The 12,059-nt window shown below is 35.1% G+C and overlaps 1 protein-coding gene across 1 annotated transcript; it reads right to left on the bottom strand.

Moving 5' to 3' along the window:
• Nucleotides 1-8,887: 8,887 nt before the first annotated feature.
• LOC140012755 (uncharacterized) lies at nucleotides 8,888-11,855 on the bottom strand. The gene is made up of 5 exons (XM_072061051.1): nucleotides 11,663-11,855; nucleotides 10,357-11,554; nucleotides 10,017-10,152; nucleotides 9,533-9,595; nucleotides 8,888-9,490 (listed from the first exon to the last, which is right to left on the bottom strand). The coding sequence occupies exons 1-5, from the start codon at nucleotides 11,853-11,855 to the stop codon at nucleotides 8,888-8,890; spliced, it is 2,193 nt and encodes a 730-aa protein (XP_071917152.1).
• Between the last annotated feature and the right edge of the window lie 204 nt (nucleotides 11,856-12,059).

The raw sequence follows: 12,059 nt of genomic DNA, 5'->3' as shown, positions 1-12,059 counted from the left end.
TGCAACACTTGTCTTGCTAGGATTACTTCTTAATAAAAATATCTCCCAACTATGAAATTATTGATACCTAGCCCCTTTAATTTTCTTATCTCTATAATTTACCCCACTAACTTATCAAAATAAACTTGGTTATACAAGTGCAACTCACATTCATTTCCAAAAACAAAGAAAGCAAAGTCATCCACAGACTACTAAATTTCAAAGTAAGGCTAATCAAGAAAAAAAAATAGTTTTAACAAATGGTGTAACACCTAAAATACATATCTTTATCTATTCATATCGGTTGGTTTGAGTTCTCACACAATAAGTACATAATACTTCTCAAATTTTCTCTCAATATTGTTACTACAAGAGCATATTCGACAAATATGTAGAGAATATTATTTTTAACTAAGAAATAATTCTAAACATAGTAGAATTGTGTACTTGCAGCCATAAGTAAATTTATCATACCAAGTTTTGAAATAATGACCATCTTCTGGTGGCCAAATCTTTTCGTTAAAGAACGACCATTTTCGGGTGGTCGAATCTTTTTCTTTACGTATTTCAAAGGACAAGTGGATCCTCAAACATAATTGATTTTCTATAATAGCATCTCCAAAACTCATTGCATCAGAATATAAGTATTTATAACAAATAATTCTAAAGATAAATAAGTAGAATTAAAAGGAGAAATATTACATCAAAAATGTCAAACAATAAATGTTTGTGTTTAGTGGTTGTTCCGCAGTAGACACTTGTATTTTGTGATCATTCAAATGTTAGCCATAAGAAATTGAAACAAGTTTGTGGGCTAGAGATTTATCTCAATAGGTAGTCAAGAGTTGCTTGAAAAAATATCCAATAGTTGATTTGACACTAGCAGAATCTCGATAGAGTGTTGTGTTTCACCTTTGCTCAGAAATAGAGACTCGTGCTGATAACGTGTTGTAAAACTAATAAAATAAACTACTATAACAGGGATTGAAATATTAGAGAAAGAAGTAGAGGAATAGAGAATAATTTTGTTATTGTTTTCAACTAATCAAAGGTCATATCAAGAGGTGCCAAGATACCTCTATATATAGGTACTACAAAATTAAAGGTATATCAATTCTATTAAGCACTCATTACTACAAGAATATGAATAGTCTATGAAACGGTTCATCAAATACATGAATGGGTCTATGGATTGAAACCGTTCATCTAATGTAATTCCTTTACATAATGAAGCAATCAATTATGAATTAATTCTCTTGGAATTAATGAATTATGAATTAATCCTCTTGAGAATACAAATGGACATCCACACTTTTAGTTGTTTCATAACAGGATAGGAGCATAGTCATTACAAACATAAGAAAAGAGGCACAAAAAAAATAAAAAGAAACCATTTCAAAGGTAAAAGCTCTTTCTATCACAGTAGAAGAAAGTTTGTAAGCAATGAACTACACTAATTAGTGTATCTACAACTCTAAATGATATTCAACTATAAAGATGCATATCTCTGCAAATAGGCCTTATAAGATAATCATGCTATGATCATTTACCATCAATAGAATCCTCCTTCGTGTCAATGCCGTGCCACTAATTTAACAAGTTACATCCTATATTATGGAGTTTTTGAATGGTATTGCAAATGGAGCTCTAAAGAATCAATGATTTTCAAATAGCAAGTCATATTTATCGAGGCACTAAACAGCACAAGGTCATCACTTTTGAGATGTTTTTGTTTAGAAGAATCATAAAAGAGTTGTAACAAGTAATCTATAGACACATAGTACGTTAATAAACTCTCTCTAAAATATTTCTACGACAAAGAGTAAAGATACTAAATCATCCAAACCATTTTTGGGAAAAAAGAATTGCAAAAAATATCTTCCAAACTTGAAAACCATGAAGGTTGTTAATAAATAAAATGTTTCAAGTGAAAATATCAATAATAATTAATTCATAAAAAATTATAAAAGGACAAATAAGTTAACCTTTTCTAAAATAGTCAGCAGTATGACAATAACCTAAACATATTGAATATCAGCCAAACTATGTTCAAAATACCCTACAAAATAATTTCTTCCAAAACAAAATCGTAAAGCCTGTCGATTAAGGGAAAAGTCAGTCAAATGGATAATAAGCTATTGATAAAACAATCCCTTAAAAAAAAAAAAAGAAAAACTAAACATACCCTCAAAGCTGGAAAAAAGTGCCTTCATTTTTGTTGTCTCCTCACACTATCAAGAACAAAAAAAAATGTAACAATTTACCTGTCCAAATATGAACTATGCTAAAAGCTTAGAGCTTAGACTCACTAGTGCTGAATGAACTAGTCGCCCTATAAAACTTAACCAGAGAAAATCACCAACACTAAAAATGAGGAAAAATAAATTGTTCATATACAAAACCTAAAAAAAAAAATGAGAAAAAAAGGTTATAAAATACTAACAAAAATAATCTTTTTTAGCCAAAGAAATTATGATAAGGTTTTTAAAACCTATGGATCCAAAACAACCAGAAAATATATTAGGCAATTCTCCCATCTATATTAAAAATCATACAAATTTGTATAGGGGGCTTTAGAAGACCCAAAAAAAGATGAATGCTAACATAGAAATTGTTTAAAAAGAGTATAAAATTAAAAACATGACAAAAAGTAGAGGAAAACCCGAGATCAAGAAGAATGAAACCCAATGAAACAAAATTGCGTGCAATGTTTCTTGGTCATAATCTTCTATTGGCTGCCTTTGTCTGGCGAGAAGGTAGGGATAAAAAAATCAGGAACAGTATACTCGAATTTTAGATATTAACGAGGTGAAAATTTTGGAAAAAAATAAGAAATATCAAAAGGAAATAAATATTAAGAGGCAGCAATGAAATTGATAATTTGGAGATAAATTTTCAAATTTTCTTGCTTTTGGATTTGAAGACGATCAAGCAAAGATAGAAACTTTTGGAATAGCCCTATTATCCTACCAAAAAAAAAATGTTTGCTCAAAAAGCTAGCAACAATATTAGATAACTAAACCCTATTTCCAGAAACAAAAGGGAAAAGAAAAAGGCCAAGAGAAATTTTGGAAGAGGAGGAAAGAACAACCCTTTATAGATTTTAAGTATTCAATCTATAAAGTTTTAGACGACAACATCTAGCAACAAACACAACTCAAAAAAACCAAGCACGATTCTCTTCAATTCCAAAAAAAAAAAATGAAATGCTTCTCTAGAAAGAATAAGTACAGAATTTCTACTATTTGATACAGAAAATTAGAAAACTCAAGCACAATTCTTTTGCATTTGAGTATATTGCATTTGAGTTCTTTCAATTTTTTTGTACCTTAATATGCTACCACTTTTTACCTCATTATTCTATAGGAAAAAAAAAAGAAATGAGGGATATATCACCAACAAAACATTTAAGTTAAAAAATAAATAGATCTTTAGACTATTTCAGGCATTGAAATTCCATAAAAAAAAAAAAGAAAGAAAAGCATCTTTATACTCAAAAGTCATGCTAATTATTATTATAATTTGAAGAAAGAAAAAGCCACTATTAATTAAATTAGGTAGCTAAAAATAATTTGAAGAAAGAACTGTTTATAACATAAGAACGATACGGTTCAACTAATCTTTTTATCATATGCTCTCTCATAATTAATAACAGTAGATACTCAAGAATGAGAGCGAAAAAAAAAATATTCCAATGGACCTTAGAGTTTAGAGACAGAGTTAAAACAAAAAAGTTCTTACTAGGAAAAAATTACAAAACCTAAGTAGAATATACCTCTAGAAAATAGAATAAAATCAAGTAGATCTGCAAAACATTTGTATCTAATTTCAAAGAAGATACAAAAAAGAGAATTAAAAAGAGGAAATAAAAGTTAGAAAATAAAATATGTGATGCCGATGATGATTATATTCAATCACGAAGATGTGGGCTGCCAGAGAAAAATTAGATGGAAAACCTATAAAATGACAAAATGAAAAATTAAGCATAAATCCTTTTCTGTGTAAATAACAATCTCTTTTGTTTGACAAAAGTAAATGCACATCCGACTAAAAGAACAAATATTATGATAATTAGAAGCTCATAGCATTTACTAATATTTAGTATTCAAGGGGACCTTGATCCTTTGTTTTGTTCAAGATGGATTCAGTATTATCGGACAAGAAGTTGATAGCATTTAACTTTTTTATGAATATTCAAGACTCAATATTGATATCACAAGCACATATTGGACTCTTTAACTAAAAATAAAACTAACTTGAAAAGGACGAAACAACACAATCAAAGCAAAATCTACACACAACACAATTTAGCTTTATTTTTGTATATGATTTCAGATAGTTATGATCTTATAAGATCTCATTAAGTTACTAGACGTAATTTCAAAATTTTCACCGGCGACATAAGAAATATGAAAATTAGACAACTAAAACCCATTTGAAAAAAAAAAAAGAAAATAAAGGGCAAGAGAAGTTCTACAGAGGTAAAGAAAGAAGAACTTTAAAGTAAAACATACATACCATCTTTTTTCTTATCATTGCTCTCAATTAGACTAGAAGATGAAGAAGAGGAGAGAAGGAGAGGACTTTCTCATCGATGATGAACAAAGAAAGAAAGGCAGAGAGAGAGAGAGGGAGGGGGGGAGACAATAGATGGAGAAAGGGAGAAGAAGCATCTGAAACTTCCAGTGCAATGCCAGAGTCTACTCTGTTGGTATAGTTTGTGAATTGAAATGGAAAAATGAATTTGTTGGAAACTCAAAATGATGGACAAAAAAAAAATGTAAAATATGCCCCCCAAATTAATATCATGGTAAGTTGGATTTTGCAATAGATTGAGGAGTCTCGAAAGTTTGCTGCTCTATGGTCGTAATCCGCGGACGGAATCAAGTCTAAGCATAGCAGAATCCATCCGCGAATCCTTCCTAAAACATGAAGGGTCATTGTATCGGTGGCCGGATTCATGGCTGTGGTAATGAATCCCGTTGGGGATTCTACCTGGAAGCCGAAGAATTTTCGACATATTTTGGCGATTATTATTCAATAAAAGACCCTAATTCACTCTCTTAATAACCATAAAAAAGAGAAAATAGTGGAAGATAAGTTTTGGTGTCTTTTGAGTTGATTTTCACTATATAAAAAAACAAGCTTCTAGCAAACATAATACAAAGTTATTTTTTTTATCCTTTCTTTGTAAGAGAAACTTGACATTTGCTATCAAGTTTCTCTACATCTTGTCGAATTCTCGAGACAATTTGCCATAAGCTTGTAGCAAATATTTTGTATAGTCTGAACAAATAACACCTTAAGAATATTGTCAAACATGCATCGAGATTATCATCTTTAACCATACTTTCTTAGTGAAATATGTGGAATACAAATTTTTACACTTTTAGTACACGTGTGTATCAATTACATCAACATAAAAGGAAAAAAGGGAAAGAAAAATCACATACCAGACACATGAGAGGACGACCATGCTGCCACAGTACCAAATCCTTATTGAAATTCTGTTTTCAAATTTGTTTAAGAAACTCAAAGCATGTTTTCGTTTATAATTCGTAGGAAAACAAAAAATTGTTTCCAAAAAGAACCTTAATGATTAGATGGAGAATGTTAAATTGAAACATATTAATCAGTTGCTTGGCATGTTATTTAGGACCTAAGTGTTAAGTTTTTTTGAAAAAGTAAATAACTAAACAAAGTAATTGAATATAAGAAAAAGAATAGATGTAAGTGTTTACGTTTCTATCACATGTTGTGCATTAATAAGATATAACGAGTGTCATAGAAGCACCCATTAATTGATACCCAATTTTTTAAATTTTTAGCAAGCGCCAAAAGAAAAAGGAAAAAACAATGGTCAAACAAGTGCCACAGGAACACTGGTTTAATTGGTATCCAAGTGTTAAATTTATTGTTTTTTTTTGGGGGGGGGGGGGGAATTACTAAATATAAGGTAGAACAAACAAAGAAAAAACCACGAACAAAATGATGCATGTGCATTTGCTTGGCTGGGAAATGGAGGTTCTCTACAGTGAACTTCTTTTATTTGTCTAGCATTGCTTTTATATTTCCTTTTGCTTTGTCTAAACCTAGAAACAAAATATTAAAAAAGGTTTACTCTAACTAATTCTGTAATTTCAACGAGAATACAGGATGAACAAGTTTATTCAACTCCTTAAATTCGACTCCATTTAATTTGTTTGAGAACTTTTTTCTTTCAGGGTGCTATCATTGCTAAAGCTTTTAAATTACAAAGAACAATTGAATGCTAAGGTGTATTATCAACATCCATCTTTCATGCTGTAATTGATTTTTACCCTGCGTCCTTAACTTTTAGTTTAGATCCTTTACAACGAAAGACTATCAAATTGTCTTAAATCACCCCAGATTGCTCGTGTTGTTAAACTTGTACAATCAAAAAGTTATTTTTCCATTCAGTTCCTAGGTAATCCTTTAGAAGTGATGTCGATTTCAAACATTGAGAAGGAAGGATCACGTGGGATATAAGCAAATATTATTCGCAAACTTCCTTAATATCATGACGAATTGGTGATTTTTAAGGTGCAATGTTTCTAACATTAAAAGGTTTGAGATTCAATGCGACAATATTTGATATTTTTATACCGCAAAATGTCAAAATTAAAGTTAACAGAATGAAGTAAAGATTTATTAAAAGCAAGGTGATAAAGGAAAATAAGTATTGCAAAAAATAATAGGGCAAAAAGAGTAATCGATTTGAAATTGTGGAATTTCGGGATGAGAATGTGATAATTCAAATTAAAATAATGTCCATTTAAGACCTCTCGCTTAGAAAAAAAAAAAAAAAAAGGCCCATTCATCTTACACTTGCATTTTTGAAGTCTAGACACCATAGAATTGAAGCTTGCATAGGTATTACATATTGGTAGAAAACTAATTAGCTTCGAATTGAAAGGAAAATCTTGAAAGTTAATTATAATTGATAAGTTGATAACCACGTAAACTAATAGGTTCGTGTCATCTGGTTCATTTTTGTAGGGCACACAAAATTATAACATGCACGAACTGTTAATCCTATTGTCACGAACTCAGGTTAATTCTGGAACTTCTTGAATTGAATTGGGTGGATAGGAAGCAAATTGGAGGAGAAGACGGAAGAAGCAGAGGATTGAGAGTAGAGAGAGAGAAAAGAGAGAATTAGAAGAAAGGGAAATGAAATCAATTGCCAAAAATCTGTTATTTTCATCACTGTGGGTCCCACTTATATAACAAATCCTAACAACCTCTGTCTGGTAGCTAACAAACGACTTAACCACCTAATTACATCATTAATGGAACGACACCGTTTGCTAGTAATGAAGCTAAGCAGAAACTACACCGTTTTGCTAATATCTGAAGCTATACTAACTAATGCTCAATTTGGCATTTATTACACTTAAGACATATATTTTGCATCCTGACAATCCTCTTCCCTTAAAAAACATACTTGTCCTTAAGTCTGGAATGTAGGAAACTGGCCTTCAATGAAGGATCTGTCCTCCCAAGAAGCCTCTTCATAATCCAATTGATTCCACTTAATCAAGAACTGAATGACAGGTTGTCCATCTCGCATAATAACTCTTCTTCTCAGAATTGCTTCTGGTTGCAGTGGGCACTAGCCCTGTGTGTCTAACTCGGGTAACTTGGTGGAACTTTCTTGCACTGGTCCAAGCTTCCTCTTAAGCAATGAAACATGAAACACAGGATGCAGTTTAGTGCCTATTGGTAACTGTAGTTTATAGGCTACTGAGCTAACCTTTTCCTCCACCTGGAAAGGACCATAGTATTTGGCTGCCAACTTGAGGCACTTTCTGACTGCCACCGTTTGTTGTCTATAAGGCTGAAGCTTCAGGAACACCCACTCCCCTATAGAAAATTTTTCCTCTCAGTCCTGTGCTGATCATCAAAGTATTTCATCCTTTGTTGAGCCTTGGCTAGGTTGTTCCTTATGCAACTGGAGATCCTGTTCCTTTCCTGGATCATGTTGGCAGCTGCAGGCACCACTGAATCCAAATAAGGTCCCAATGGCAGAGGCACTGGTTTATATCCAAACAATGCTTCAAAGGGTGTCATATTGAGGCTGGAGTGATAGATAGAACTGTACCACCATTCAGCCAGAGTCAGCCATTTGCTCCACTGTGATGGCATTTCTCCTGTCATACACCTTAAGTAATTTTCCACATACTAATTGAGCCTTTCACTCTGTCCATCAGACTGAGGGTGATAAGAGGATGTATAATGTAGTTCTGTCCCAATAACCTTGAATAGTTCCTTCCAGAATCCACTGGTGAAAATCTTATCTCTGTCAGTGATGATGGATTCAGGTAGGCCATGCATTCTGTATACGTTATCTAGAAAGGTTTGTGCAACTACCTTGGCTATGAAGGGATGAGTGAGTTTAATAAAGTGACCAAACTTAGTGAACCTATCAATTACTACCAGTATGGTATCATAACCTTGTGACTTGGGAAGTTTCTCAATGAAATCCATAGAAATGTGAGCCCAAGCCTGTGTGGGAATTGGAATTGGCTACAGCAGGCCAGGGTAGGGAACATTCTCAGATTTGTTTCTTTGACATACATCACAGTTTTGTATGAAGGTTATCACTTCTTGTTTCATTCCTGGCCAGTGAAACAGTGACTTAATCTTCTGCCAACAACTTTTCTGCCCAGAATGCCCTCCTATTGCTGAAGCATAGAGCACTTGAATGATCTGATTTCTGATGTTATTGGCACCCCCAACATAGATTTTCCCTTGGTGCCTTAGCACTCCATCTACCACAGTGTAGTCAGTGTGAGAATTGGAATCCAATAGCAACTGAGCCATTATCTCTTGGCAGTGTGTATCAGTTTCATAGCTTTTTTGCAATTCCTCAACCCAGGCAGGTCTAACTGCAGTAATAGCTAGACATGAATTGAGTGGAGGGGTTGAAGTAGTTTCCATGTCTCCTGGATAAGGCATCTGCAACCTGATTTTCAGTCCCTTTTTTATACTGTATCTCATAATCTAGCTCTATCAGTTTTGTCATCCACTTATGCTGGAGTGCAGTGTTTAACTTTTGATCTAGCAAATATTTCAATGACCGGTGGTCTGTCCTGATAATAAAGTGGCTGCCAACCAAATAATGCCTCCCTTTTGTGACTGCCATTACCAAGGCAAGAAGTTCCTTTTCATAAACTGATAGGCCCAAGTTCTTGGGTGACAGTGCTCTCCTCAGAAAGGCAATGGGGTGCCCTTCCTGCATTAGGACTATCTCAATACCTCCCCCACTGGCGTCTGTTTCAACCACAAATGCCTTTTTAAAATCTGGCAACCTGAGAACTGGGGCTGAACACGTCAACTTCTTCAAGTGTTCAAAGGCTGCCTGTGCCTGTGTGTTCCATCTGAAATTATCCTTTTTGAGTAGTTCAGTCAAGGGCTTGCACACCAGCCCATAGTGCTTTACAAATCTCCTGTAGTAGCCAGTTAGCCCCAAGAACCCCCTCAACTCCTTAACAGATTGTGGTATATGCCATTATAAAATGCTACCAACCTTGGAGTCATCCATGCTAACTCCCTTGTCTGTAATGGTATGCCCCAGGTAGTCTATCCTTTTCTGAGCAAATGCATATTTGGATTACTTTACATATAGTTGATTATCCCTCAAGAGACTCAGTACAATCTTCAGATGTTGGATGTGATCTTCTAGTGTGGGGCTATATACTAAGATGTCATCAAAGAAAACTAAGACAAACCTCCTCAGATAAGGTTGGAATACTTGATTCATTAATGATTGAAAAGTTGCAGGGCATTTGTGAGCCCAAATGGCATGACTAGAAACTCAAAGTGACCACAATGGGTTTGGAAGGTTGTCTTGAAGGTGTCCTGTGGTTTGACCCTGATTTGATGGTAACCTGCAGTCAAATCCAGTTTGGTTTTGAACACAGATCCTGATAATTCATCCAATAGTTCATATATATTGGGTATTGGAAACTTGTCCTTGACAGTGAGTTCATTCAGCTTCCTGTAGTCCACACAGAACCTCCAGGTGCCTTCCTTCTTCTTGACCAGTAACACAGGAGAAGCAAGGGGCCGTTGCTATGTTTGACTATGTCTTTCTGCAGCATTTCAGCCACCTGCCTCTCTATTTCCTCCTTGTGGCAATGAGGATACCTGTAAGTCTTCAGTTTGAATGGTTAAGCATCTAGTTTAAGGGGTATCTCATGGTCTACACTTCTGCTTGGGGGTAATGAGTTGGGAGTTTGGAATACATCTTCATACTCCTGTAGTAGTTTCTGTACTTCCTGTGGTATAGGTTCTAGTCTGTTCTCTTCATCATGTTGAGAATTCATGGCCATGCACATCTATCTTTTGTACTCAATGAATGTCCTCAAGTCTTTGCCCCTGATCAGGTCCATGTCACAATTGTCTGCTTGCCCATGTAGGTGAATCTCACCTCCCTCATGGTGTAAGGATATCCTAAGTTGTTGGAAGTCAAATGTGATGGGACTGAAGTGTGTCATCCAGTCCACCCCTAGTATTATATCCCATCCTCCCAGCTCCATTACCTGTGGGTTGAACCTGAAATGGTGTTGGTTAATACTCCACTGCACATTAGGGCAAACAACATTGCTGGTAACACAGGCTCCATTTCCCATGATAACAGAGAAAGGCTGATCAACCCACTGGTGCTTGATATCCATTCCAATGACCAACTCACTACTGATATAGCTGTCAGAACTTCCAGTATCTACTAAGATGAGCATCTGTTCCCCATCCAGAACTCCTGTGAGTGTGATTGTTTTTCTCTTTAAGGCCTCAGATAAGGCATGCAAGGACATTTCCATAGCCTGTCCAGGATGTGCATCTTCAAATGCAGATTCTTCCTCCTCTTCCAATATCATGCAGTTCGTATGGCCAACCTTACACTGATGGCCTACCACAAATTTCTCCCCACATTTGAAACACAATCCATTATTCCTCCTATACTGCATTTCTTGTGCAGAAAGCCTCCTAGGGTCCTTTGTACCTTCCTGTAAATTCCCCAGTTTAGGATGTTTGGGATTACTGTGGAAGGGAATCTTATATGAGTTAACTCCAGTGACTGTGGCAGTGCTCCTTGACATTCCAAGCCTGTTTTCTCCTAGAGGTTTGACATTCTCTTTAGAACCCCTATTCTGCAATTTCAAGGAATACTCTTGCCACTGAGACAGTGCAAAGGCTTCAGCCAGGGTAGCAGGTTTCAACATCTTGATCATAGGTTTGATTTCCTCCTTCAGTCCACTTATGAAACTAAAAATGAAATAATTTTCATCCAAATTTTGATTTTTTATCATCATCAAGGCCTTCAACTCTTCAAACTTCTCCTGATACTCCTCAACATTCCCTATCTGTTGCAGTTTATTAAATTCTTCCACTATGTCTCTACAAGTCCTATCATTAAACCTCCGACATAGTAGTTCCCCAAATTCTTCCCAATTTAGCCTAGGTTTCTCAATTTTAACCCCTTGGAACCATTTGTCAGCCTTGCCTTCTAGGTACATTTCAATTACATCAACTTTGTGCTCATCTGGAGCTTGATAGTTCAGGAAATATTTATTGCATTTACATAGCCACTCCCTAGGATTCTCTCCAGTAAACATCTACAAGTCAATCTTATGGGGATTTGGAATTTGGAACTTACTCCAATCTTTCTTGAAGGTCCTCTGAGCCTCGCATTCTATTGGTAACCTTTGATGAGCTGGTGGAGTTGGTAGGAGTGGTGTCTGGTCTATCATTCTGCCACTCCCTTTTGTTGCCTTCTCTTTTCCAAGAGTCATCTTAAGTAGCAGATCACTGAATTTCTGCTCGAGAATCTGATTGAAGTTCTGCTCCATTCCTGTTAGCAAGCTCTCTATCCGCCTGTTGTTTTCTTCAAGTTCCGACTTCAATTCCTTCTTGATCTGTTAGTGCTCAGATTTGGATGCATGTAGGGATTCCACCAATTCCTGGAGCTTAATTTTCTATTTTCTTACTTGCTCCTCTAATGTGCAGAACCTAGTGCTTTCTGCCATGAATTATGGTATGGATTCCGAGGATCT

Source organism: Coffea arabica, chromosome 8e (assembly GCF_036785885.1).
Source record: "Coffea arabica cultivar ET-39 chromosome 8e, Coffea Arabica ET-39 HiFi, whole genome shotgun sequence".
NCBI lineage: Eukaryota > Viridiplantae > Streptophyta > Magnoliopsida > Gentianales > Rubiaceae > Coffea > Coffea arabica.
The sequence above is the reverse complement of the archived record's forward strand: the minus strand, read 5'-3'. Positions and strand labels throughout refer to the sequence as shown.

Excerpts from the sequence above, each read along its gene's own strand:
- LOC140012755 (XM_072061051.1), bottom strand. The coding sequence starts at position 11,855 with ATGGAGCAGAACTTCAATCAGATTCTCGAGCAGAAATTCAGTGATCTG. Across the intron at positions 11,555-11,662 it reads GACCTTCAAGAAAGATTGGA|CTCCAGATGAGCACAAAGTT; the intron begins GTAAGTTCCAAA and ends TGAACTATCAAG. Across the intron at positions 9,596-10,016 it reads GGAAGGCACCTGGAGGTTCT|AAAAGGATAGACTACCTGGG; the intron begins GTGTGGACTACA and ends GCATTTGCTCAG.